Source organism: Microcebus murinus, chromosome 16 (assembly GCF_040939455.1).
Source record: "Microcebus murinus isolate Inina chromosome 16, M.murinus_Inina_mat1.0, whole genome shotgun sequence".
In the NCBI taxonomy this organism is placed as follows: domain Eukaryota; kingdom Metazoa; phylum Chordata; class Mammalia; order Primates; family Cheirogaleidae; genus Microcebus; species Microcebus murinus.
The window spans coordinates 29758010-29783845 of NC_134119.1; the positions used below are offsets into that span (position 1 = coordinate 29758010).

General features: G+C 45.6%; 1 protein-coding gene across 3 annotated transcripts; it reads left to right on the plus strand.

The window, feature by feature from the left end:
• The first annotated feature begins 44 nt into the window (after positions 1 to 44).
• POFUT1 (protein O-fucosyltransferase 1) lies at positions 45 to 23880 on the plus strand. Of its 3 annotated transcripts, XM_012755194.3 has the most exons (7): positions 45 to 279; positions 1945 to 2066; positions 5927 to 6109; positions 7266 to 7378; positions 15288 to 15480; positions 16730 to 16972; positions 19864 to 23880. In XM_012755194.3, exons 1-7 carry the CDS (start codon positions 147 to 149, stop codon positions 20050 to 20052), a joined length of 1176 nt encoding a protein of 391 aa, XP_012610648.1. In that variant the 5' UTR covers positions 45 to 146; the 3' UTR covers positions 20053 to 23880. The 3 variants fall into 3 exon arrangements, with proteins under 3 accessions (XP_012610648.1, XP_075867137.1, XP_012610650.1); XM_076011022.1 differs by lacking the exons at positions 15288 to 15480; positions 16730 to 16972; positions 19864 to 23880 and adding exons at positions 7664 to 7742; positions 8624 to 10407; XM_012755196.2 differs by lacking the exons at positions 15288 to 15480; positions 16730 to 16972; positions 19864 to 23880 and adding an exon at positions 7664 to 10409.
• Positions 23881 to 25836: the final 1956 nt, after the last annotated feature.

Genomic DNA, 25836 nt, shown 5'->3' on the forward strand with positions numbered 1-25836 from the left:
CTCTATGGTCCCGCCCGCCCGCGGGCTAGAGGGGCCCGGGCGACGCGCGGGCGGCGCGCAGGGACAGTCGGGAGCGGGGCGGACGCTCGCGTCCCTCCTTACCCCCCATCCTCCGCCCAGCAGCGCGCTGGGGCTCCGGAGCCGACATGGGCGCCGCCGCGTGGGCACTGCTGCCCCTGCCACTGCGTATGTCCCTCCTGCTGCTGCTTCTGTCGCTCCCGGGACTGCCCGCGGGCTCCTGGGACCCGGCTGGTTACCTGCTCTACTGTCCCTGCATGGGTAAGGCCTCCCGAGCCCTCTGCTCACATGGAGAAACTGAGGCCTGGAGAGGAGAAGCCACTCTTCTGAGGCGCCCAGAGACACTTGACAGATCCAGGAGAGAACCCAAGAGCAGGGCAGAGCCTTCTCTTCTCTTCTCTGCCCTAGTTGCAAGGGCACAGAGAGGCCGCTGTGTTTAGCTTTCCATTTGACAGATGAGAAAACTGAGGTTGGGAGAGGTTCCGTGACTTGCTTGAGGTCTAAGCCAGCCTAGAGTCCAGTAAATGGAGTTAGTGGGGCAGGACTTGATGTCACTGATCCACGTTGGCTCCTGGCGATTTTTCATTCATTCAGCAAATATTTATGGGGCACCTAGTCTGTGCCTGTATTCCCACTGTGCTGTATAAGACAGGTAAACCCTATACCCTTGTAGAGCCTTCATCTGTCTTCATTTGGGAAAGACAATAAAGGGTAAATGTAATAAATAAGTACATAATTTGGTAGATGATGAATGCTATAGGAAAATTAAAGAGAGCAGGGTAAGGGAGAATCTAAGGGCCACTGAGAGGTACAATTTAAATGGGGTGCAGTGGATCATCATTGTAAAAGTCATTCATTTTTAAAACCCTCCAATGGCTTCCAGACTCCTAACCATGGCCTTGAGGCCTTGCATGGTTTTCCTATCCCCTATCTCCACAGCTCCCTTCTTCCCTGATCTTCTATCTAGCTCAGCCACACTTAGCTCCTTTCTGTTCCTCACACATACTCAGGTCCTCTGGCTTGTGCTGTTGCAGGTGCTATTCCCTATACTTGGACTGCCCTCTCCTTCACTTCTGCCTGACCAACTGCTTCCCATCCTTCAGATCTCAGATTAAATGTTACCAGAAAGGACTTCACTGACCTATACTCAAGTCATCTCCTCATAATTCCCCATCACTAAAAGTTTTCTTTCTCGAAATTATTAGATTTAATTACTATATATTTGTTTACATGTTTAACATCTACCCAGCTGGACTGGGAGTGCCTTGAGGGCAGAGACCTTGTCCTTCTTGCTCACTCCTGTGTCCCAGCATCTGGCCTACAGCCTGACACATTGTGACCTCTCAATAATATTTGCGGAATGAATGAGTGGATCCTTGTTGGGATTAACAAAAAGAATCAGACAGGGTCCTTATCCCTGAGGCATTCACAGGCTGCGGAAACAGCCAGTACAAAGGCCAGGAAGTATGAAAAGACATTTGAGGAAAATAGAAGAATGTATGTAACTCAAATCCAAGGTAGGAGGCAGAGGAGGAAGAGTGAGTATGGCAGAGGGTTGGTGAAAGGGTCTCAGTGAATGAGGCGTTAGAATTGCCCCTTCACCTGCAGGCGAATGGAGATAGAGATGGGGGGGCACTCCTGGCTGAGGGGACAGCAAGAGCAGAGGTATGAGGTGGGGGTGGGAATTATAGAGCATGTTGGGGAAACAGCAAGGAACCTGGAGTGGCCAAGGCAGTTGGAGCAGGACGTGAAGGGCCGTGGGTCTCAGACCCAGGAGTCCAGACTTGCTTTCATGCTGCTGGCTCCCCTAGCTCTCCTTGGTGTCCCAGCCTTCCCCACCCCTGGCTCCACGTCCTTTCTGAGCCCTGCATGCCCCATGCCCTTAATGCCCCAGGCCTCACCTCACCCACAATGTACCATTTCCAGGGCGCTTTGGGAACCAGGCTGATCACTTCTTGGGCTCCCTGGCATTTGCAAAGCTGCTAAACCGCACCTTGGCTGTTCCTCCTTGGATCGAGTACCAGCATCACAAGCCTCCCTTCACCAATGTGAGTACTTGCCACTGACCTTGGCCCTGTCTGCCCTTCCCCAGTCTTACCTGCTTCTGCTTCGCCCCCAAATCCTTCTCTGGGCTTTACCTCCCACTCCTCTGAGCTCACTCTACCTCCCACCCACAATTGTCTTCTCTGGAATAACAATGGCTAACGTTCATTCAGCACCTGCTGTGTGTTGACACTGTTCTGAGCACTGCATGAGAATTAGCTCATTTCACCCTCATCATTTCCCTGTGAGGAAACTGGGGTTTAGAGACATTAGGTAACTTGCCCAAGATCATACAACTTGTGAGTAGTGGAGCTGAAATTCAAGCACATGTCTGACTCCAGAGCCTGTGATTTGAACCTAAAGCCTCCATTTCCAGCCCTGATCGAGCCCACCTTCTTTGCATTCCATCAGATGCTATTATCAGTTTTAAAGGAGAAACAGAGGCACGGGTTAGTTAACAAGGTGTCCAAGGCCATGACCCAGGCAGTCTTGCTGCAGTGCAGCCTCACCCCATCAAGGGGCTCCCTTGTTGTGGTAACTCTCTGCATCCTCTAGTTCCTTGCTTATACTTTGTGTCCTCTAGTAACCCTTTGTCTGTCTTTGTTCACATTGTGTCCCTAGGGGCCTGATAGGGGGAACTTAATTAATCTTTGATGCATTGACTTAACAATTTTTGAATAGATATCAGAAATTATACTCAATATGTACAAAACACTTCATTTCATTGTTACAACCTTTTCTCTGCATAGGTTTTATTTTTCCCTTTGCATTTTAATATTTAAAGAGGTTGCTAACAGAGGTTAAAAGCCAGAGTACTTGAGATCCTAGGCTGCCTTGGCCACTTACTAGTCGTGTGGCCTGGGCAGGGTACTTTGCCTCTTTGTGTTTCAGTTTCGTTTTTTTTTTTTTTTTTTTTTTTTTTTTTTTGAGACAGAGTCTCACTCTGTTGCCCAGGCTAGAGTGAGTGCCGTGGCGTCAGCCTAGCTCACAGCAACCTCAAACTCCTGGGCTCAAGCGATCCTCCTGCCTCAGCCTCCTGAGTAGCTGGGACTACAGGCATGTGCCACCATGCCCGGCTCATTTTTTTTCTATATATATATTAGTTGGCCAATTAATTTCTTTCTATTTATAGTAGAGACGGGGTCTTGCTCTTGCTCAGGCTGGTTTCGAACTCCTGACCTCGAGCTATCCGCCCGCCTCGGTCTCCCAGAGTGCTAGGATTACAGGCGTGAGCCACCGTGCCCGGCCGTGCTTCAGTTTCTTTACCTTTAAAATAGGCTGGTAATAATTATTGCTACCTCTCATGGTGAGGATTGAGTGTGTTAATGATGGTAACATGCCTTGAACATTGTCATATTCCTCCCTCTTAGAATCAATTGAGCTTATCCATGTAAAGAGCCAAGGACACAGGAAGTCCTCAGTTACTGGGAGCCATTGATGTTCTGATTTTTTGCACTTAGCTGTTGTAGTTTAGATATTGCCTATCTATGTCCCTATGGCTCCTTTGCCTTCTGTCTCCTTGCCTTCCTAGCCAGTTGTCTCTCTGAGACTCCACTTCCTTTCTTTCTATGGGTTACTAACCTGCCCTAGTTAGGCTCCCCTTCCCTACTGTGATTGTTTTCACTGAGGTCACCAGGAAACTCAGAATTGCCAAATCCAGGGGTCATTTCTTAGTCTTTTTCTCACTTGACCTCCTAGTGACACCTGGCCCCATGAACCTTTCTCCTTCCTGAACTTCCCTCTTCCCCTGGCTTCTGAGACATCAGTAGTTTCTGCTATAGTCCTGACTTCTCAGCACTGTAGCAGGGGCTCTTTTCTCTCCACCCACTGTTTAGATGTTGGTGTTCCTTCCCTTTCTGTGTTTATTAGCTGTGTGACCTCAGATGAGTCATCTAGATTCTGTATGCCTCAGTTTCTTCATAAGTAAACTGGAGATGATTATTTTCCTACCTCTTAAAATTAGATGAGCAAATCTATGTAAAGTGGTCAGTACAGCAGATGGCACTAAGTTAGCATGCAGTAAATATTAGTTGCTATTATTACCATTACTTACTTTGCTATACATTTTGATTCTGTGGCTTTCATTATTCACCATGTACCTCCCAAATTTATCTGTAGCCTAGACCAAATTTATCTGTAGCTCTGACCACAGGCCTACATTTCTGACTCATAGACCCTTGAGTCCACTTGGATGTCTACAAGATATCTCAAATTCCCAAAGCCAAAACTGAACTCAGCATCTTTCCCCTCAAACCTGTGTCACCATCTGTATTCCCAGCCTTAGTTTATGTCCCCTCCATTCACCAAGTGGGTGAGTACCAAGTGGGGAACTTGGTACCAAGTGAGGAACCCAGAGATCATGCTAAATGGCTGCCTTCACATGCACACACAACCCCCAAACCCTCTGTTTCACCTTTCTTTGCATCTTCTGCCTGTCCCTGCCTCTCCACTTCTTGCTTAGATGTGTGGGAAGTGCCCAGTAAATACATGTTGAATGCATATTTGACAAATAAAAGGACCATTGCAGTGGCCTCCTAATTCTTCTCCTTCCTCTAGTCCTACCATCAATAACATCCTCTTCTCTGTCACCAGAGCGATCTTTCAAAAAGGGCAAATCTCTTATTATTTTTGCTTAAAATCCTTCAGCATGATACCTCATTGCTAATAGTTAAGGTACCTAAAGTCTGTTCGTTGGAATGCCAATAGCTCATGAAGGAAGGTGAGTAGTTAAATCAGCTGGGGAAATTATATTCTCAATTTTCCATCCTCCTAAATTTGTAGATTCCCAATGCATTAGCATGTTAAAGGCCCTGAGAAGTCCTGCAGTAAAGAAACCAGCTTAAAACTGCATTTCCCAGGCCTCTTTAACTCTGAAGACTTTTGTTTTTTGCAGAACCCTTTATCCAACTGAACTAGTGGAACATGCTTGGAAAACCTGGACCTGTAGAATAAAGTCCAAATTTTGTTTCATGGTATTCTAAGGAATTTTTTAAAATCTAGAAAAATACAAAGGTGAATACAACCAGCATCCAGCACCACTGGAAGTGATAATCATTAACACTTTCTCATCTTTGCTTCATCTTCTCTGTTTGTTAATAAAAGAAATAAAGCGTTCCAGATAAGTTGATGAAAAATAAAGTTTCTCTTGGCTCCTGTGGCTAATCCTAGTGCCTTAACCACTATCACAGATTTAGTGTATTTGGTGTGACTCCTTCCAAGTTCTTATACTTTCATTGTGGCACCAAACATCCTTGTACCCATCTTCTGGTGCAAAATGCAAGAACTTCCCTAGGGTAAATACCCAAAGGTCCAAGGAACATTTTAAATTCTACTGACAGGTTACATTCCTAAGTGATTGCTCCAGAATGTACACTTGTACTACCAGCCATGTATGAGAGTGCCCATTTCCCCATATCCTTTCCAACAATTAGAGTTAAGCTTTTAAATTTTTGTTGGTCTCAAGGATGAGAAGTGATGCCTTGTTATAGTTTTAATTTGCTTTTTCCTAAATACTGGTGAGGTTACACATCTTTGAGCGTATTGGCTATTTGAATTTCCTTTGCTGTGAGTTGTTTACCCCTGACCCCTGGCCATAATTTCTATTGACATCATTTGTCTTTTTTTCTTATAGATCAGCAGGCATTTTTTAATATGAGGGATATGACTATTTGTCTTTTAGTATGCAGATATCTTCTCCCAGGCTGTCTCTGTCCTAACCTTGGTGTCTTTTGACAAAAGTTTTTCATCGTCATATAGTCTGAGCTGTCTTGGTCTTGGAGTGTATGGTTTTAATAAATGTCTCTAAAACATCCAGTAGGACACCGTGGAGGGACATCAGCCCCTCCTTTTCCTCCTTTCCCTGTAGCTCCATGTGTCCTACCAGAAATACTTCAAGCTGGAGCCCCTCCAGGCCTACCATCGGGTCATCAGCCTAGAGGACTTCATGGAGAAGTTGGCACCTACCCACTGGCCCCCTGAGAAGCGGGTAGCATACTGCTTTGAGGTGGCGGCCCAGCGAAGCCCTGATAAGAAGACGTGCCCCATGAAGGTGGGTCCCTGGGATTTGGAGGCCCTTTCTGCCTATTTGTTATACTCTAGGCCATGGGGGCTTTATGATGGTACCATGTGGGGAAAGGCCCAGGAAGGGTTTAGCATAGAAAGATGGAGATGTAAGTACTATTTCTGGCATTTGTCAGCTGTGTCACCTTGGGTAACAGACTTTCTTCTCTGAACTTCTATTTCTACCTGCAAAATAGAGATGCCAGTTCCTGCTCTGTCTCACACACAAAGTGTCATGAGGGTCAGGTGTAAGAGTGCTTATAAACTGCAAAGTGCCATATCAGTAATAATAACTAATACTCACATAGCACTATGATATGTCAGACACCATGCTAAGAGCTTTATGCATATTAACTCATTTAATCCTCAAACTACTCCATGAGGAAAGCACTAACAATATCCCCATTTTATAGAAAAGACACTGAATATGGCACAGAGATGTTTAGTATTTTACCCAAGGTCACACAGGAAACAAGTAATGGAATTGAGATTCAACCCTAGGTCATTTGGCTTCATTGTCCACCCTCTTAACTTGAATACTTTCCTACCTCTTGACAGGTAAATGAGAAGTTGTTGTATTTTACTAATAGAAATTTATAAATTTCTGGCACTTTGGGAATAAGACAATCCCCAGATATGTCTTTTAGTGCATGTGCTAAAGTCTGGGGAGAGTGGTTAGAAAAGCTGGAAAGGAGACCTAGTTCACAGCCCCAACACTGCCCTCAACTGCTGTGAGACCTTGGACTAGTATCTTACCCTCTCTGAGTCTTGGTTTATATCTGGAAAATGAGGGCATTGAATTAGCATTTGTAGGTCTCTTGAAGCTTGAGTTCGTGGTTCTGAATCTAAGATCCACTCCTCCCCAGACCGCCCCCAGTGCTGCAGGGTCAGCGGGGTGTGGCATGTGAGTGGGAAAGACTCCTGCAGACACTGTGGTGAACAACTGCTAGAAACCAGAATTGAGGCAAGGCATTTTCCTCAGCTCCAGCCCAGGGATTGCAAAGTGACATTCCTCCTGGGCTACCTTGTGGGAGTGTTTCAGCCTGAGTCAAATCAACCCAGGGTTCCTCTATCAGATCCCTTGGCCCATCCCTGGATAGCTTTCCCTCCCCCGCAGTAAGCCTTCCACTACTCTCTTTCTGCAGGAAGGAAACCCCTTTGGCCCATTCTGGGATCAGTTTCGTGTGAGTTTCAATAAGTCGGAGCTTTTTACAGGCATTTCCTTCAGTGCTTCCTACAAAGAACAATGGATCCAGAGGTACTTGGAGGGGGCGGGACTGCTGGGTTTAAGGGAGGGGTTGGGGCTCACAGGCTTCAGCACCTTCATGGCCCTCTTTCCGCACCCCCCACCCCCATGTATGAGACCAAAGGTACGGGCGCTCTGTCTGTTGAACTTGGGACCCTATGTGATCTGTTCCCATCTCAACACCTGACACGGTGGGACGTTGACCTGCCACGAGGTTGAGCAACACTTTATCGGCTGATAAGGAATGTCATAAAAAGAACATTGTGCAGTCACATGAATCTCAATTTCCTCCTCTAGGCGTGAGAATCACTCCCCTGCTACCTTCCTCTTCACAAGGTGAAAACTGGAACCAGCTTCTAGAGAGGAACAGCTTCAGGTGCAGATTGAGAAATGATGTCATCCTCATAATTATTGGATGTGCTTTATTAATTGCACTCCTGTAGGCCCTGTTAAAAAAAAAAATAGGTCACCAGGGCATGGGCACAGGCTGTGAAATATTTATAGAGCGTCTGTCATGTGTGAGACATGGTACTCAGAGGCCAAAGGTGATCTGTGAAAATGAGGAAGACCTGGCCTCAGTCTTCAGGGACCTATGGTCTAGTTATAGTGACAATAACTAACATAGCATACTTACCCTCGATGCTATAGCATGACAGGAAAGATCATGGGCTGAGAAGTCAGACTTGGGTTCGGAAGTATGAGGAACATGAATTCATGTGTGGTCATAGCACTTGGCATTTAGGAGGCCAAAGGTAGACTGATAAAGAGAAACCAGCACAGATTCAGAAGTAAGACATCCCCAAGCCCTGGCCCAGCTCTGGCTTGCTCTTAGGTGCCTCTGAGCATGCTCTCAGGCCAAGCGTCTTCCTTGGTTTAATGGAAAGAGCACTCCTACTGCACAAAGCGCATGCACATAGTAAGCAGCCAGCCAATGTTAGCTGTCACTATTATTATCCACATGGCTACATTTTATTTAAGGCTTTGAGAAATTTTATGAAATGGATGTTATTGTCAATTCCTATTTTACAGGTGAAGAAACTGAGTTCAGTGAAGTTAAATAACTTGCCCAAGGTCATAGAGCTGTTGAGTGGGCAGCTGAGACCTGTATATGAATCTTTAACAAATAATAAGAGCTAATATATATTTAGTGGGTACTATGTGCCAGATACTCTTCTACATTGTCCCAGGTATTAACTCATTTAATTGTTCCACAAATCTGTAGGATAGATGTAATTGTCATCTTTGCTTTACACATAGAGAAATTGGAGCAGAGAGCAGTGAAGTCACTTGCCCAAGGTCATGAAGCTTGAAGTAGCAGAGGTGGAATTTGAACCCAGGCATTCTGACTCCAAAGCACCCATTCTTAATCATCATGGATTAAATAGCTGTGCCTTTAATAGCTAGTTCCTAGTCCTTTCTGGGACTTGTCTTGAGAGCTAGTTTATCAGTTACTGAGGATACTCAGTCATGGAGGTTCAAATCTCCTTCATTGTTGATCCCAGTTAGGCCATGCCCATTTCTCCACCTGCTTGGTTCTCCCCATTCACCTCCAAATGACATGGAGCTACTGCCAGAAGGCAGAGCTGCCCTCAAAGGATGAAGATTTGCCCCTATTGACAATGTGTCAGGAAAAAAGAAAAAATGCCTCTGACTCTAAAAGTAGCTCCAAAAGCAAATTCCAAAAAGCCAGAAAAAGCACACAATCCTTATAGGAAGGCAAGGGACAACGCCACATGGATGCTTCAGTTGGGGAATATTGCTGAAACATTTGTTCATTGCTTCATAGCCTTGTTTGAGTTCACTGAGTTGTAAGAATTGCATAGGCTTTGAGGAAGCTTGTGCTTTACAGCTGAACTTTTGGGAGAGGAAAACTAGTAGGGAAGAGGAGGTCCCTGGAGGGAACTTGAGGGAGTTAGGGGCCCCTGGGCACCAGCCTACCTTCCTTTATATATTTAAGAAGCACTTCCTGAGTGTCAAGGACTGGTCTGGATGCTGAGGATACAGGCAAAAATAAGAGTTGAGCACAGTGGCTCATACCTATAATCCTAGCACTCTGGGAGGCTGAGACAGGAGGATTGCTTGAGGTCAGGAGTTCAAAATCAGCCTGAGCAAGACCCTGTCTCTACAAAAAAACAGAAAAATTAGCCAGGTATACTGGTGCACGCCTATGGTCCCAGCTACTGGGAAGGCTGAGGCAGGAGGAGGATCACTTGAGCCCAGGAATTTGAGGTTGCAGTGAGCTGTGATGATGCCATGGCACTCTAGCCCAGGGGACAGAGCAAGACCCTGTGACAAAAAAAAAAAAAAAAAAAAGGCAGATGAGGATCCTGTCCTGGTCAAGCTCATAGTCTAATGGGGAGATAGTGAATAAACATAGGATAGTTCCAGAATGACATAGTGCTGTGAAGAATACATGCAGGTGATCTGTGATTGATGGGGCTGATACCTAAACGATGAGAAAGAGCTAGCAGTGTCAAAAACTGGCAGGAAGGTGGGTCACAGAGGGAATGTCAGGAGCACAGGCTATGATGCAGGAACATACCACTCCAAAACTTAGTAGGGTGGCAACAACTTTTTATTATTTCCCATGGTTTGAAGGGTTAACTGGACTTAGCTGGGCAGCTGTTTTGTATTTTCTTTTCCATTTTCTTTATGGAATCCCAACTGTACAAAGTTTAAGTCCAGGTTAAGCATCTCTTTTCTTGGAATGAATATAGACTCTATTCTTGGGATAAACAGCCACAGATTTGGTGGGAGTTTTTTTTTTTTTAATAAAGAGAAATTTGCTCATAATCCCACTATCCCTCAAAAAAAAGTCTTTATTAGCATTTTGATATGTATACTTGCATCCTCCACACTTTCTTTTTATTCTTTTCCTTTTTTTTTTTTTGAGATAGAGTCTTGCTCTGTCACCTGGTGGAGTGCTGTGGCATTAGCTTAGCTCACAGCAACCTCATACTCCTGGGCTCAAGGGATCTTCCTGTCTCAGCCTCCCAAATTAGCTGGGACTATAGGCATGTGCCACCACGCCCACCTAATTTATATATATATATATATATATGTGTGTGTATATATATATATATATATTTTTTTTTTTTTTTTTCTTAGTAGAGATGGGGTCTCACTCTTGCTCAGGCTGGTCTTAAACTCCTGAACTCAAGCAATCCTCCCACCTTGGCCTCCCAGAGTACTAGGATTGCAGGCGTGAGCCACCAGGCCTGGCCTTCTTTTGTTTTGTCTTGTCTTGTCTTGTCTTTTCTTTCTTTTCAAGAAAAGATTCTTTTCTTGACAGGGTATCACTCTGTTGCCCCAGCTAAAGTGCAGTGACATCATCATAGCTCACAGCAACCTCAAACTCCTGGGCTCAAGAGATCTTCCTGTCTCAGTCTCCCGAGTAGCTGGGACTACAGGTGCACACCACCATGCCCGGCTAATTTTTTTGTTTTTAGTAGGCATGGGAGTCTCACTCTTGCTCAGGTTGGTCTTGAACTCGTGCCTTAAGCAATCCTCCTGCCTTGGCCTCTCAGAGGGCTAGAATTACAGTTATGAGTCACCTCACCTACCTTTGACAGTTTTAAGGAGTGCTGATCAGGTATCCTGTAAACAGTCCCTCAGCTGGGATTTGTGACCTGTTTTTTGCATGATTTGACTGAGGTTATGGGTTTTGGGGAAGAAAGTCAAAGTTACAGTGCCATTCCCATATTTTCACATCATATCATAATGGGTATTGTCAGCATGATTTAGCACTGTTTTGGGAGGGTTATTTATTTTTAATTATTCATGTGTAATAGTTATATATCTTTATTGGGTACATATGATGTTTTGATACAGGCATATAGTGTGTATTAATCAAATCAGGGTAATTGGGATATCCATTCCATCACCTCAGGCATTTATTATTTCTTTATGTTAGGAACATTCCAATTCTACCCTTTTATTTATTTTATAGTATATTCTAACTTATTGTTGACTATAGTCACTTTGTTGTGCTATCAAATATTGTTCATTCTATCTAACTGTCTAACTATATTTTTGCATCCCTTAACCATCCCTACTTTATCCTCCCTACTCGCTACCCTTCCCAGTCTCTGGTAACCATCATTCTACTGTCTATCTCCATGACATCAATTGTTTTTAATATTTAGCTCCCACTATGAGTAAGAACATATGAGACTTGTCTTTCTGTGCTTGGCTTATTTCATTTAACATTGTGTTCTCCAGTTCCATCCATGTTGTTGCAAATGGCAGGATTTCATTTTTTATGTCTACATAATATTCCATTGTGTATATGTACCACAATTTCTTTCTTTCTTTTTTTTTTTTTTTTTTTGAGACAGAGTCTCACTCTGTTGCCCAGGCTAGAGTGAGTGCCATGGTGTCAGCCTAGCTCACAGCAACCTCAATCTCCTGGGCTCAAGCAATCCTCCTGCCTTAGCCTCCCAAGTAGCTGGGACTATAGGCATGTGCCACCATGCCCGGCTAATATTTTCTATATATATTAGTTGGCCAATTAATTTCCTTCTATTTATAGTAGAGACAGGGTCTGACTCTTGCTCAGGTTGGTTTTGAACTCCTGACCTGGAGCAATCCGCCCGCCTCAGCCTCCCCGAGTGCTAGGATTACAGGCGTGAGCCACCGTGCCCGGCCTGTACCACAAATTTCTTTATCCATTCATCCATTGATGGACACTTAGGTTAATTCCAGATATTGTGAATAGTGATGCAGTAAACAGAAGTGCAGATATGTTTTCAATATACTGAATTCCCTTCTTTTGGATATACATCTCTTGCTTTCCTTTTAAAATCCTTTGAGAGAGCATCTGGCCCATAGTAGGTGTGCAGATAATATTAACTTCTTCTTTCTCTAACCCCTGACAACCTGATCTGGTCTTTCTGGTGAGATTCCCGAATTCCTCTCATTCATTCCGAAAATGTTTATTGTATCTCCTGTGTGTGTTAAGGCCTATGCTAGGGGCTAGGAATCAAAAGAATAAGCCACAGCTTTTGAGATGCTTATTGACTGGGGTAGGGAGATGGCAGTGAAGTGTAGTAATTAAGAACATAGATTCTGGAGCACACTGCCTGGACTCAAACACCAGTTCCTAGCTGTGTGACCTTGGGCATGTTACTTTACATGTCTGTGCCTCAGTTTCCTCATCTGCAAAATGAGAATAATAGTGACGTTTACCTCAAGAGGTCTTGTGGAAATCAAATAAATTATACATAAAGCAGTTGGGGAATTGCCTGTCACATAATAAGGCCCAATGAGCAATGTACATGTATGTACATAAAACCAGAAAATTAGAGTTTGGCAAGATGATTGTCATACAGTGCCAGGCCATCAAGGAACACTTGCTTGCTGGTTCCTTGGCATAGGCCTTGGACCAGCGTGTGTGGGAATAATGGTAAACAGGCCACAAGGGTCTGTACCCTCACCAGCTGACAGTCCCATGAGCAGGGAGGCTGGCTGCCGAGCACAACAGTGTGCAGAGGGCGGCAAAGAAGTGGGACAGGAGCTGAGGCTTGGGAGTGGCAACCAATTTTGGAGGTTTGGGAGGTGTTTGCTGAGCAAGATGTCTGGGGTGGGTGTGGAGAATGCGTGGCATGTCTGTTGCCGCGCTGCTGTGTGAGGGGAAGATCGGAACGACCTCACCGTCCAGCAGGGGAATAGATAAGCGAACTGCTGTTTATTTGTGCAACTTCGAGAGAAGCTAACACAACCAAGTAACATGACCAAATCTCTAAAACAGAAAGTTGAATTTTTAAAAAGTTGACCTAGGTTACGTGCAATAGGATGAAGATGATGATAGCCAGAATTTTCTGAGAGCTTTCTTTGTGCCAAGCACTGTTCTAAATGCTTTGCTTTTATTAATCCTCTCAACAGCCCAATGAATGAACTTATTAATTAGCCTGAATGCACTAATCATTTAACTGTGTACATGTATATCAAAACATAATGTCCATCTTAAATGTATATAATTTTTAAAAACTGTCAGTCACAACCAGGATATTGACATTGATACAATTCACCCATCTTTAGATTTCTTCACTTTTCCTTGTATTTCTATGTATGTGTATGTGTTTGTATTAATATTTGTGTTTAGTTCTGTTCACTATTATCTTGTGTGGCTTTATGTATCTACCACCACAGTTAAGAACAGTTCCATCATCACAAGGATCCTTGCGTTACCAGTTTATAACCACACCTCCCTCCCTAAACACACACACACCCCATTCCTAACCCCTGGCAACCACTAATCTCATCTCCATTTCTGTTCTTTTCTCCATTTCTTCATTTAAAAAATGTTATTATAGAAATGGAGTCATACACTATGTACATTTTTAGGATTGGCTTTTTTTTTTTGAGACAGAGTCTTGCTTTGTTGCCCAGGCTAGAGTGAGTACCGTGACATCAGCCTAGCTCACAGCAACCTCAAACTCCTGTGCTCAAGCAATCCTGCTGCCTCAGCCTCCCTAGTAGCTGGGACTACAGGCATGCACCACCATGCCCGGCTAATTTTTTCTCTATATATTAGTTGGCCAATTAATTTCTTTCTATTTATAGTAGAGACAGGGTCTGACTCTTGCTCAGGCTGGTTTCGAACTCCTGACCTCGAGTAATCCGCCCGCCTCGGCCTCCCAGAGTGCTAGGATTACAAGCATGAGCCACCGCGCCCGGCCTGGATTGGCTTTTTTCACACAGGATAATTGCTTTGAGATCCAACGAAGTTGTCTGCATTGATAATTTATTCCCTGTTTTGCTTCATATCCCATGGTGTGGATGTACCATAGTTTGTTTAGCTATTTATAATACTTGTTGAGCAGCATCTGAACTGTTTCCAGTTTGGGGCTGTTATAAATAAAGCTACTATGAACATTTGTGTACAAGTGTGTATGTAAACATAAGTTTTCATTTCCCTGGGATAAATGGCCAAGAATACAATTGCTCGGTCATATGATAATTGCATGTCTAGTTTTATAAGAACCTAACTGCCAAACTGTTTTCCAGAATGCCTATTTCATAACTTTGGCTGGCAGAGGGCAAGTATTCCAGGTGGAGGGAAGAAGTGTGCAGAGATCTGGAGTTTGAAAATGCATTGCAAGTTTATGGAACAGCAAGATATTTCATGTTGCTGACATATAGTCTGGGTTTAGCTGAAGAGGGAACACAGGTTTGTTCCTCATTCATTCAGCCAACAAATATTTACTGAGCTCTTAGATGTGCCAGACGCTGTTCTAGGCACACTAGAGGTGCTGCCCTCAGAGGCCTGAGTCCCACGGAAAAGACAAGCGTGAAATGATTACAAGGTGTACAGTGGACAAAAGGGGCAGGAGATTCTTGGGAGGGTGTGATAGGGGCATCTGCAGACCTCTGGTCTGCATGCAGCAGGGACCATGCCTGTCTTGTTCTCCCCCAGGTCCCAGCACATAGTAGGCAATCAATAAATATTTGCTAGATTTTGAATGAATGATCCAATCCAGTGTGCACAGTCCCTATGAGTGTGACCTGGCTGTTGGCTCTGTAAGCAGCTGCATGTCCCAGTCCTGTCATGTGGGTAAAAGGGCAGAGGCCTGGTCCAGACACCCCACCCTGGAGTGAATTACCACACCACAGATTGGAAGCCAGCATGACATATAAAAGGTTGGAATGCTCTACTGTAAATTTTTAATTGTTAAACAAGCAAAAAGGGTTGTAAATTCCGTGCGGCGGGACAGTGTTGCTTATTGTGCCTGTTGCCGCCGCCAAGGTTTCTTATCAGCCCGTTGGTATTTCACAACCTCTTGTGCTTCTTGCATGGTACAGGGGCCCCTCTGCAGGGTCTCTAGGGCATGGTGCAACACCATCCTTTTTCCCGTGGGGGTGGCAGCCAGCTGTCTGTGCGTCCTCTGCCTGACTTCCCCTCATCCCATCTCATGCCTAGATTTTCTCCGAAAGAACATCCAGTGCTCGCCCTGCCAGGGGCCCCAGCCCAGTTCCCTGTCCTGGAGGAACATAGGCTGCTCCAGAAGTACGTGGTATGGTCAGACGAGATGGTGAGGACAGGAGAGGCCGAGATCCGTGCCCACCTCATCCGGCCCTACGTGGGCATTCATCTGCGCATTGGCTCCGACTGGGTAACTTCCCCCTTCCTCTCACTGGCTGACTTGGACGTGTCCCTGAGCAGAGCCCGAGCTTATAGCATTTGGCCCCAAGTCCCAGCCAAAGCAGAGAATCTCGCTTGGCTTAGTCTGTCAAGCCAGAGTGGCCCAGGAGTCCTCTGTCCCAGCTTACGGTTTAGCTAGTAGACTCCTTGTTGAAAAACGAACTATTGAGATTGGGTGCAGCTCCCGAGAAATGAATATGTCATCTTCCCAGAATTTATAGGCTCTTTAAATGTACAGATACCTCATCAGATGGGGTTTCTCCCTCTGTGTGAAAATAACAGATCCAATGTAGTCAGTCTTCTTAATTTATGGAAAAAGATAGATACGTCAGAAATATGCATTGTTGAAAACTTGAAAAATACTGAAATTAAAATTCACAACCAATTGATGAGGTAATCTCACATTTACCCACTAGGCTTTCACCCTTTCCCCCTTCCACAAAGAGAAGGAACCAGGCCCAGGGAATTTTATGAGTGGTTTCAGCCAAACATTCAGGGAATAGATAGTTCCCATTTATACTTTCCTAGAACATCAAGAGATATAAGATGCTGTTTTTTATAGAGCTAGCATAACACTAATACCACCATCAGATTGGTCAACACAATTCTCACTTATAAACACAGATGCACAGATCCTAAGTAAAAAATCCAATAATGCATTAAAGAACATATGATACAAACAAGTAAAGTATATCCCAAGAATGTGATCAAATTCACTATATTAACACCCAAGGAACAAAAGTTATATGATCATCTCATTAAGGACCAAGAAAGCATTTAATGAAAGTCAGCACCTATTCATGATAAAAACTCACAGCCAGGAATAGAATGGACACACCTTAGCTTGATAAAGCCTATCTCTCCGAAACCCACAGCAAAGTGCACCTCATGGGACCTATCAGAAGTGTTCCCACTGAAGTCAGGAATCAGATAAGGCTGCTTGTTATCACTGCCACTGTTCAGAATTCTACAGTTGGACATCCCAGATAATGCAGTAAGACCAAGAAAAAAAATATTTTTCTCAAAAAGCCAGTGTCCTACCACCCAGAAATAACCACTGTTAGTGTTTTGATGCATTTCCCTCTCTTCCCTCAATGTTTTCTTTTCTTAAATATAGCTGGGCTCCTACAGTATAGCCTGTCTTTTTCCACTTGCCAATTCTTGCTCCTGGAGTTCCAGGGCAGTTGCTGGTATTTAACCTTCTCCTCTGCTCTGCGTAGAGGAACGCCTGCGCCATGCTGAAGGACGGGACTGCAGGTTCACACTTCATGGCCTCTCCGCAGTGTGTGGGCTACAGCCGCAGCACGGCGGCCCCCCTCACCATGACTATGTGCCTGCCTGACCTCAGCGAGATCAGCCGGGCCGTGCAGCTCTGGGTGGGGACACTGAATGCCCAGTCAGTCTACGTCGCCACTGATTCTGAGAGTTATGTGCCCGAGATCCAAGAGCTCTTCAAAGGGAAGGTATGCGTGGGCCAGGTGGGAATGCAGGGAGAAAGGAAGAAAAGAAAGTGCCAGGGAGGTCCCACTGCTTGCATCATGGGTTCCCCATCAGCCTTTGCCTGGACATTTCCTCCAGTTCCTCTCCTTTTCCTCCCCTTCTTTCAGGCCCCAGCTCCAACACCTCCTCCGCAGAGTCTTTCCAGTTTTTCCTCCATTCCTGTAGCTCGTGTGTCTCTCCTGGGAGCTGTATAGGCCTGAATCACTTCTTCTCTTGGGGTACTTTCTAAGCTATAGAGGCTAGTGTAGAAACATGTCTTATTTCCCCACATGAGTTGTGGGCTCCTTGAAGGCAGGAGCCAAGGCTCAATCATTGTTGCCTGTTGGTGTCTAGCCTGGTGCTTTGACCTCTTTGGTGGCTGAGACCCTGCCTTGCCATCACCAGTGTCTAGGACAGTACCTGAGAGAGCCAGTGTGGCAGAGGTGCTAAGAGCATAGAGTCTGGAGTCAGAGAACTTGTGCAGCCTTGCAGAAATTATTTCATCTCTCTGTGCTTCTGTTTCTTCATCCATAAAATGAGACTGCATAGTACCTATGTCATAGGGCAATTGTGAAGATCAAATATAAAGAAATTGAAGCAGTTCCTACTACAAAATAAGTGCTCAGTAAAGTTAGATGTTATCCATTGCAGAAATTTATTCTTGATAAATAAAGGAAAGGATTTTTTGTGCTTAGTAAATGCTTAAAGAAGCCGTGAATAGTAGGTATTCAGTACATGAATACATGATAGAATGTTCTTGGCCGATGCTTACTGTATCACTGAAGAATATGTAATGAGTATCGATAAAATGACTGAATTAATAGCAAGCATTCAATAAGACTTTCTTGAATGAATGAAAACTGAGTGTGCTGTGTAGACCTTAAGAGGCAGACATTGGGTGCTGTTGGTTTCAAGAGACAGGATCTTGCAGTATTGTCGAGGTTGCTCTCAAACTCCTGGGCTCAAGCAGTTCTCTGGCCTCCGTGTCCCGAGTAGCTAGAATTACGAGTGTGAGCCACTACACTCGGCTCAACCCATATGTTTTATAGTTGAGGAAACCAAAGTTGCAAGAAAGGATAGAATTTACCCAAGATGTCCCAGAGCTAATTATAGTGGGCATGACACAGAGAGGGTAAGTTTCAGGGTATGGGTGGAATTGTTTGGGGGATTTTGGTCATGATTAAACAAACTGGTATTATTTCTTTGCTACACAATCCAAATAGCAAGATGATAATTTTTCTTACTTCAGTCATCTCTGTGGAACAGCAAAGCACTTTCAGCCCCAGCTGTGCCCACACTCCCCCCCCCATACACCTCTATACTAAGTCGAAGTTGAAGCATTTGGAGAGTCCCAGGGAGATTTCTATGAGTTTTTCAAGCCTATGTATTTGTACGCCTTGAGTCTCTTGCCATTTCCTATTTCCTGTTCCTGTGCTAGTCTTTTCACACTCCCCACTCCTCAGCCCCCTTTGCTGTGGGCTCAGATCCATCCTACTCTCCAACTAAGCCTTGCTCCTCCATCAAGCTGTCCCAGTGGTGAGTCAGGATATTGACAAATAGGATGTGGTCCTGCCCTCCAGGGCTCACATGCCAGACCTAGGAAGAGAGACTTTGCAGAGAGCCGTAACATGGGCCACAAGCGAGGCTCAGGAGCGTGGTGGGGAGGTAGGTAGGTTCGTTCATTCACTTGTATAGTCAGTAGGTGTTTACTGTGGCAAGCTCTGTGCGGGGCCTGGCCAGGAGTGGAGAGCAAACCAACACAGCCCCACCCCAATCAGCTACAGGAGACAGTGCTAATCAGAATCATTAAGGAGTGAAAACAATAAACCAAGATGTGTGCTCCAAAGTAGAGCAACAAGGTTCTGTGAATGTGCAGAGCAGAGAGCCCTGACCAGTGGTCAGGGAGGGCTTCCCCAAGGAAGTGCCCCTTAAGCTGAGAAGTGAAGAATAATCAGCAGTTAATCAGCTAAAGGGGGGTGTGCCCCATACAGAGGGCACAGCATGTACAAAGGTCCTGAGGAGGGGGGAGCCTGGTAGGTAGTGGCTGGAGCTCAAGAGATGGTGGGGTAGCATGAGAGGAGGCCCAAGCAGGACCTTGTAGGCACACCACATTCACAATTTGTCACGCTCATCTGAAGGGCACCATTAGAGGATGTTGAGCTTGGGGCAGGAAGGACAAGAGTGGCAGTGTCTCAAAAAGTTTCTTCTGGCTGCCTGTGGTGAGAAAGCCAGGAGAGGCAGGGAGGGGACCAGAGAAAAGGCTGGTATAGTGATTAGGCAGGCAGGGAGGGGACCAGGTAAGAGGCTGTGTAATCAGGCAAGAGATGGTGGTGGCTGGGCTCAGGGAGTTGCAATCCCTCGAGAGAAGGGTTCGCCTTTGGGGAATATCTCAGGGGTAGATCAGACAGGATGTTGGGCTTGGAGTTGGGGTATGTGGGAGAAGGAAGCATCTAGCAGCAGAACTGGATCGGTGGGGCCCCATTTGGTCCAATCTCTGGTTTGGTGGGGGAAGCCTGGCAGGCTAGGTAGGGCTTTAGGAAGAAGGTGGAACGTGAGCTGAGCCTTGAGAGTCTGGCAGGGACTTGAATGGGCGGGAAAATGACATTCCAGGCAAAGGGAACAACACAAACCAGGGCACAGAAGTGTGAATGGTGTTTGGCTTCTGGAGATTGGGGGCGGGGGGTGGCCTGGCAGCAGCTGGGCACCACTGCTCTTAGACACCCGAGCCCACATCTTCATCCTCTCCGCTCCTCCTTTTGTGTCTGTAACTTCAGCCCAGGGGAAGAAGGTTGGGGTGTGAACTGTGGGCTTGGCTGAGGCAGCCACCTTGGCCTGAAGCCACACTGGCTGATACTTTCTGCCCTTCCTCCTGCAGGTGAAGGTGGTGAGCCTGAACCCTGAGGTGGCCCAGGTCGACCTGTACATCCTCGGCCAAGCCGACCACTTTATTGGCAACTGTGTCTCCTCCTTCACCGCCTTTGTGAAGCGGGAGCGGGACCTCCAGGGAAGGCCGTCCTCTTTCTTCGGCATGGACAAGCCCCCTCAGCTGCGGGATGAGTTCTGATCCTGGCTGCAGCACGCCACCAGTCTGAGCTGGTCCCTCCAGCCGGGCCAGGCAGCCAGTGGTGCTCCCCGGATTGCAAGCTCCTCTTCTTACGCTAGAGATGGAGAAAGTTACCAGGGACTTCCTGGAGGAGGGAAACATTCCCTCTCTCCAGGGCTTAGGACTTCTGAGCTCCTAGGAGCAGGAGCATCTCCCCATCTCATGTGCTTCCTGCTGTTTCTCCTGGGAATTTCTCATCAGCAAAGCAGTCCATCCTCTGTCGTTTGGTCTGCCCTGCTCTGGATGGCCTGGGATGCTGAACTCTCTCCAGAGAGATTTTTTCATATATAGAGAGATTTTTATAGTTTTTTTTGTTTGTTTGTTTTTTGAGACAGAGTCTCATTCTGTTGCCTGGGCTAGAGTGCCGTGGCGTCAGCCTAGCTCACAGCAACCTCAAACTCCTAGGCTCAGGCAATCCTCCTGCCTCAGCCTCCCAAGTAGCTGAGACTACAGGCATGCACCACCATGCCTGGCTAACTTTTTCTATATATTTTTAGTTGTCCAGCTAATTTCTTTCTATTTTTTTAGTAGAGACAGGGTCATGCTTTTGTTCAGGCTGGTCTTGAACTCTTGAGCTCAAACGATCCTCCCGCCTCAGCCTCCCAGAGTGCTAGGATTACAGGCGTGAGCCACTACAGCCAGATTTTTATAGTTTTGATACAAGATCATGACTACCTTAGAACTGTCCTTCATTTTTAAATATCAGTCAAGTCCATTAAGGTAGGTACCTAAAGTGACCTTAACTGAATGTAGATAAGGCCAGGGCTGGGTGGGTCTATCGGCCACTTTTCCAGGTGTCCCCCAAAGTGGCCCTCAAGACCCATCCCCACTGCCTGGCCAGAGCCGTAGTTGTCCCACTTCCTAGGCCATTTCTGGGGCTTGAGGCATGAATACTCTTCCCCATTGTAAACACTATGCAAGTGGAAGTTAACAATCATGATGCTATATGGTGCTGCTAGGGCGGCGAAATGCCAGTCACACAGCGAGTTCCTGGCAAGGAGCACACGCCGTCAAGCAAGATGATCATGATATTACTCTCAGAGTCCTTCGGAGGTTGGTGGTTGCCACAAACCTGGCACCATCAGAGTCGCGGAATGCGTCACTGGGGGTTAAGGCTTACTGGCCTGGCAGGATCTTTCTGGAGTCTTCCCTCTCCCCTTCTGATCTCTCACGCCCAGGGGTTGGTATCCAAAGCCTGTTCTCCTAGCCTCCCTCCTGCAGCTGGAGCCCTCAGACCATATTCTCACAAGGGAGTCTTTGCTAGGTCTCTGACCACATAGAAGATGCCCAGGATCTAGGAGCCATTGGAATTTCCAGTTGGAAGCAACTTTTGCTCCTTTTTTCCCAACGTAATCCTTGCCAGTGCTATGAGGCTTACGGTGTGGTAAGTCGGGAATTTCTTTGTCTTCCAGATGCTGCAGTTTTAGTAATCCATGACTTCTGAGATCCCGTGATTTTTTGACCTTGCGGTTCTAAACTTCAACATCTAACACCTGCAGATCTTTTCCCTGCCATGTGACCTATTCAGCCTTTGATCCTGGAAAGGTGGCAGAGCCTTCCCCCGAAAGTCAGGCCCCAAGCTCCATGCAGGGGCTTCTCCTTTAATTACTTTTGAGAGGAAACACTTTGTCAGGGCAGACTGGGTCAGAGGTCAGAGATCTCGAGGTATCAAGGCCCCCAAAACACTGAAATCAGCATTTGCTGCACAATGCTAAGCAGGAGAAACTACAGGAAGTGCTTTTGTATTTTTCCCTCTTGGGAAAACAGTGAAATGTTTTAAATCCTGGGTGGACTGAGAGAAATGGTTCACCTGTCCAGACTTGTCCTCAAGCCTCATGCAGAGAAAGGGCTGCTGACAAGGAAGCCCAGGCACCCCTGCCTTTATCAGGTGGTGCAAGTGAGTGGCTTGATGGCTGATTCCATTTCTGAATTCATTTGCCACCCACAGCCTTACACGAGGCACACGCTTTAGAGTCTGGGGCTCCAGTGGGCCATGCAAACCATCTCAATCAGCATCAGCAGTAATAATAGCTTGTGTTCTGGAAGAAAGGACGCTGGAGTTCTAGTCAGATTCAGTTGTGTTCTGTGGGCAATAACTTTACCCTTTGACCCAGTTTCCTCATCTATAAAGTGCTGATAAAACTGAAGGGTTGAAAGGCTCTAATCAGCTAATGTGTGTGTATAAGAGCACGCAGTAAACTTGAAAGAGACAAAGGCGTGTACGTGGCTGTCGATCAGTCTGCCTGCCTCTCCTCGCGTACCTACCCATGCTGGGCACTGTGCTTGCTGAGCACTCTACAGACATTGCTTTGTTTAGTCCCAGCCCTGGGAATTAGGAGCTCTTTTCTTTCTGCACAAGGAAAAATTAATGCTCAGAGAATTCTCATAATTTTCCCCAGGCTGCCCCGCTGGTGGTGTAAAGCTAGGATTTGACCTCCCAAGCCAGCTCTGTCAGCCACCATGCGCTACGGCCTCCAGCTCACAGAGAGCACTTTACACCTTGTATGCCACGGAGGCCTCCAAGGGAGAAACGCTCAACCACCTTAGCTTCCACTGGGCACCTGCTGAGGGTCTGCCACTGCCAGGAGGCTTCAGGAGGGGGAGTTTACCCCAGACACAGCCCACCTGAAGCTTAACAGTCTCTCTTGGATAGTTATTTCGTTTGACATTCTTTCATTCAACAGATGTTTATTGATCAACTACTATGTGCCAGGCTCTGTGCTAGGTACTAGGGATGCAGCAGAGAATCAAACATAAAGTCTTTGTTCTCAAGGAATTTGTATTCTAGAAAGTGGAAGACATAAACAAATGTACCGTGGGAGGTGTTGATAATTGCCGTGAAGAAAAATAAAGTGTATGGGGGTGTAGAGCGAGAGCCAGTTAAGGCCTCTCTGAAAAGCTGCCCTTAGAGAGGGAGCACACTGTTCAGATATCTGGAAGTAGCTCGTTCCCAGGAGAGGAAACAGCATGAGCGAAGGCCCTGAGGCTGGAGTGTGTGCCTGAAGAGCAGAAAGGAGGCCAGCATGGCGAGGGTGGCAGGCACAGGCCGGGAGAGGCAGGGAACAGAGCAAGCAGGATGACGCTCCAAAAGCCTGGAGGGTCTAGAGTTGACTTTTAGTGGGAGAGAGAGGGGAAGCCTTCCCAGGGTTCTGAACCCTTCAGAAGAGGGTTCTGAGTCCCTCTAGCCAGCACGTGGAGAGGAGGTTGAGGAGAGGAGGAAGGGTGGAAGCAGAGTGACCCGGTGGGGCTGTTGCTGGGATACAGGAAAGAGATGATGGGGAGGTGTCCCCTAGACTAGAACTCCAGTGCTCTCTTCTCCCAAGAGGCAAAGGCCATTCCATTGAAGGTTGGAATGTTCAGATTCTAGATATATAAAGTTATTTTTAAATTTCAGTCTTTTTTAAAGATGTAAATCTTTGCATAGTTTTAATCATGCAGTATATACAATTTAATGTCCTAGTTTTTTACGTAATAGTATATCATTTTCTTTGTTGGTATACATCCTAAATAAATGCATTTAGTTACATAAGATTCCATTGAGAGATGCTCAATAGTATATCTTTTTCCTATTTTGAGAACTTAATGTGTTCCCATTTTTTCACTGTTATTATTTTAAATATATTATTTGTAAGGGTTTTTCTTTATTTAAAATGTTCATTAAGATAAATTCCCAAGAGTGGATTTGTTGGATCAAAGACTTAAAAATAAACCTTTTTATCATGGAAAACTTTAAATATACATTAAAAATTGTGAGTAATAAAATGAACTCACAGTTTTGACAATTATCAACATTTTACCAGTCTAATTTTATTTACTCTCCCACCACTAAGTCTGTTTGTTTGCTGGAGTCTTAAAGAAAATCTGAATACATTTCAAAGGGAGAACCAACAGGATTTGCTGACATACTGAATGGGGTTTGAGGGGAAAAGGAGTCCAGGATGCTCCAAGATTAGGGCTCAAGCAATTGGGAGAAGTTGTTCCTGACTTGCAGAGTGACTTTCAAGCCGATCCTTTCACTTCCCTATACCTCACCTCTGCATTACAGCTGCTAATGGTGGTTCAGGCAGTGTTTCTCAGCAGCTGGTCTTCAGAGATTCCTAGGAGTGCTGGTTGATAAGGCAGATTCCTGGTAGCCACCCCAGAACTGAAGAATCAAAATGTCTAGTGGGTAGTGCCCAAGGAATCTGCATTTTCACAAGCCCCTACAAGTGATGGTGCCTAGTGGCCCAAGACCTGCTTAAATTGTGGTCCTTGGACCAGCAGCATCAGCATCACCTGGGGGAGCTTGTTTAGAAATGCAGAATCCCAGGCCCCAGCCCAGATCTGCTGAATCAGGATCTCTGGGGATGCAGCCCAGCAGTGTGTCCTAACAAGCTCTTCAGGAGCTAAGGTGTGAGCACAACTGATCTGAAGGCAGTGGGGAATTATGATGCGGACAGCCAGCAAGCAGTCACGGAGCACTTCTGCAGCCCTTTCCTGGCAGCATCTCTGGTTCCACCAAGTGTGATCAGCAAGGTGGCTGTAAGAGGTGCCTACTGCTCAGCTGGCATTGACTCACATTTCTTTTTTTCTTTTTTTTTTTTTTGAGACAGAGTCTCACTCTGTTGCCCAAGCTAGAGTGCTGTGGCATCAACCTAGCTCACAGTAACCTCAAACTCCTGGGCTCAAGTGATCCTCCTGCCTCAGCCCCCCAAGTAGCTGGGACTACAGGCATGTGCTACCATGCCCAGCTAATTTTTTCTATTTTTAGTTGCCCAGCTATTTTTTAGTAGAGATGGGGTCTTGAACTCCTGACCTCAAGTAATCCTCCCTCATCCTCCCAGAGTGCTAGGATTATAGGCATTCGCCACCTCCCCCAGCCAAACTCACATTTCCTTTGTACTGGGATATACAACTAGATGGTCAAACCTTTTGTTGTATTAGGATGAGACCAAATTTATATATATATATATATATATATATATATATATATATATATATATATATATAAGTAAACAAAGGGAATTAATTTTTTAAAAGTTAAGTACTAATAGAGATGGATTGTGGATTAAGGCAGAAATGGAGACGTTGTTCTTCAAAGGAACCAAAGCTGGGAAACACTGTCCTAAAACATCATAGATCTCCAGAAATATGGAAGGGAAGGGGGAGAGAGAGAAAGGGAAGAGAAAAGGAAGAAGTGAGAGGACAGAGGAAGGAAGAAAGAAAGGTGAACTTTCATTTCCATTTTCTGTTTGCTTCAAAGAAGCTCATTTAATAATTTGTAATAATAACAACAATAATAATGAGCTTTCACTGGCCTGAAAATAAAGATCCCTTCCACTCCTCAGTTCTCTTTTTATCCCAGTAGAGTTGACAGAAAAAAAAACAAAACTCATAGCCTGAAGGCAAATCCTGCTGTCTGGATTATGCCATCAAAATTAATTCAAATTCTTGCTTGAAACTTGGTTTCTTTCAGGGTTGAGACCTTTCCCTTGGAATGACATTATTTAAGGGAGGCACGTTTGGTTTGTTTTTACGTCTAATCCTTTATTGATCATTAGCCCAGGATGCCAAGCATAACCAGGTAAACAGTGAGAAGGGAAGCAACAAAAGGCATTTCCCAGAAACCTCCTTCCCCAAGTACAGTGACTCAGAAGTGGGGGAACAAAGCCCATCTAGGGAGAGGGGGCACCCTAGAGAGGATACCCCATCCCTCTCTGAAAATCCACTTTTCTAAGAAAAAAATGGCAACCCACTGATCCATTT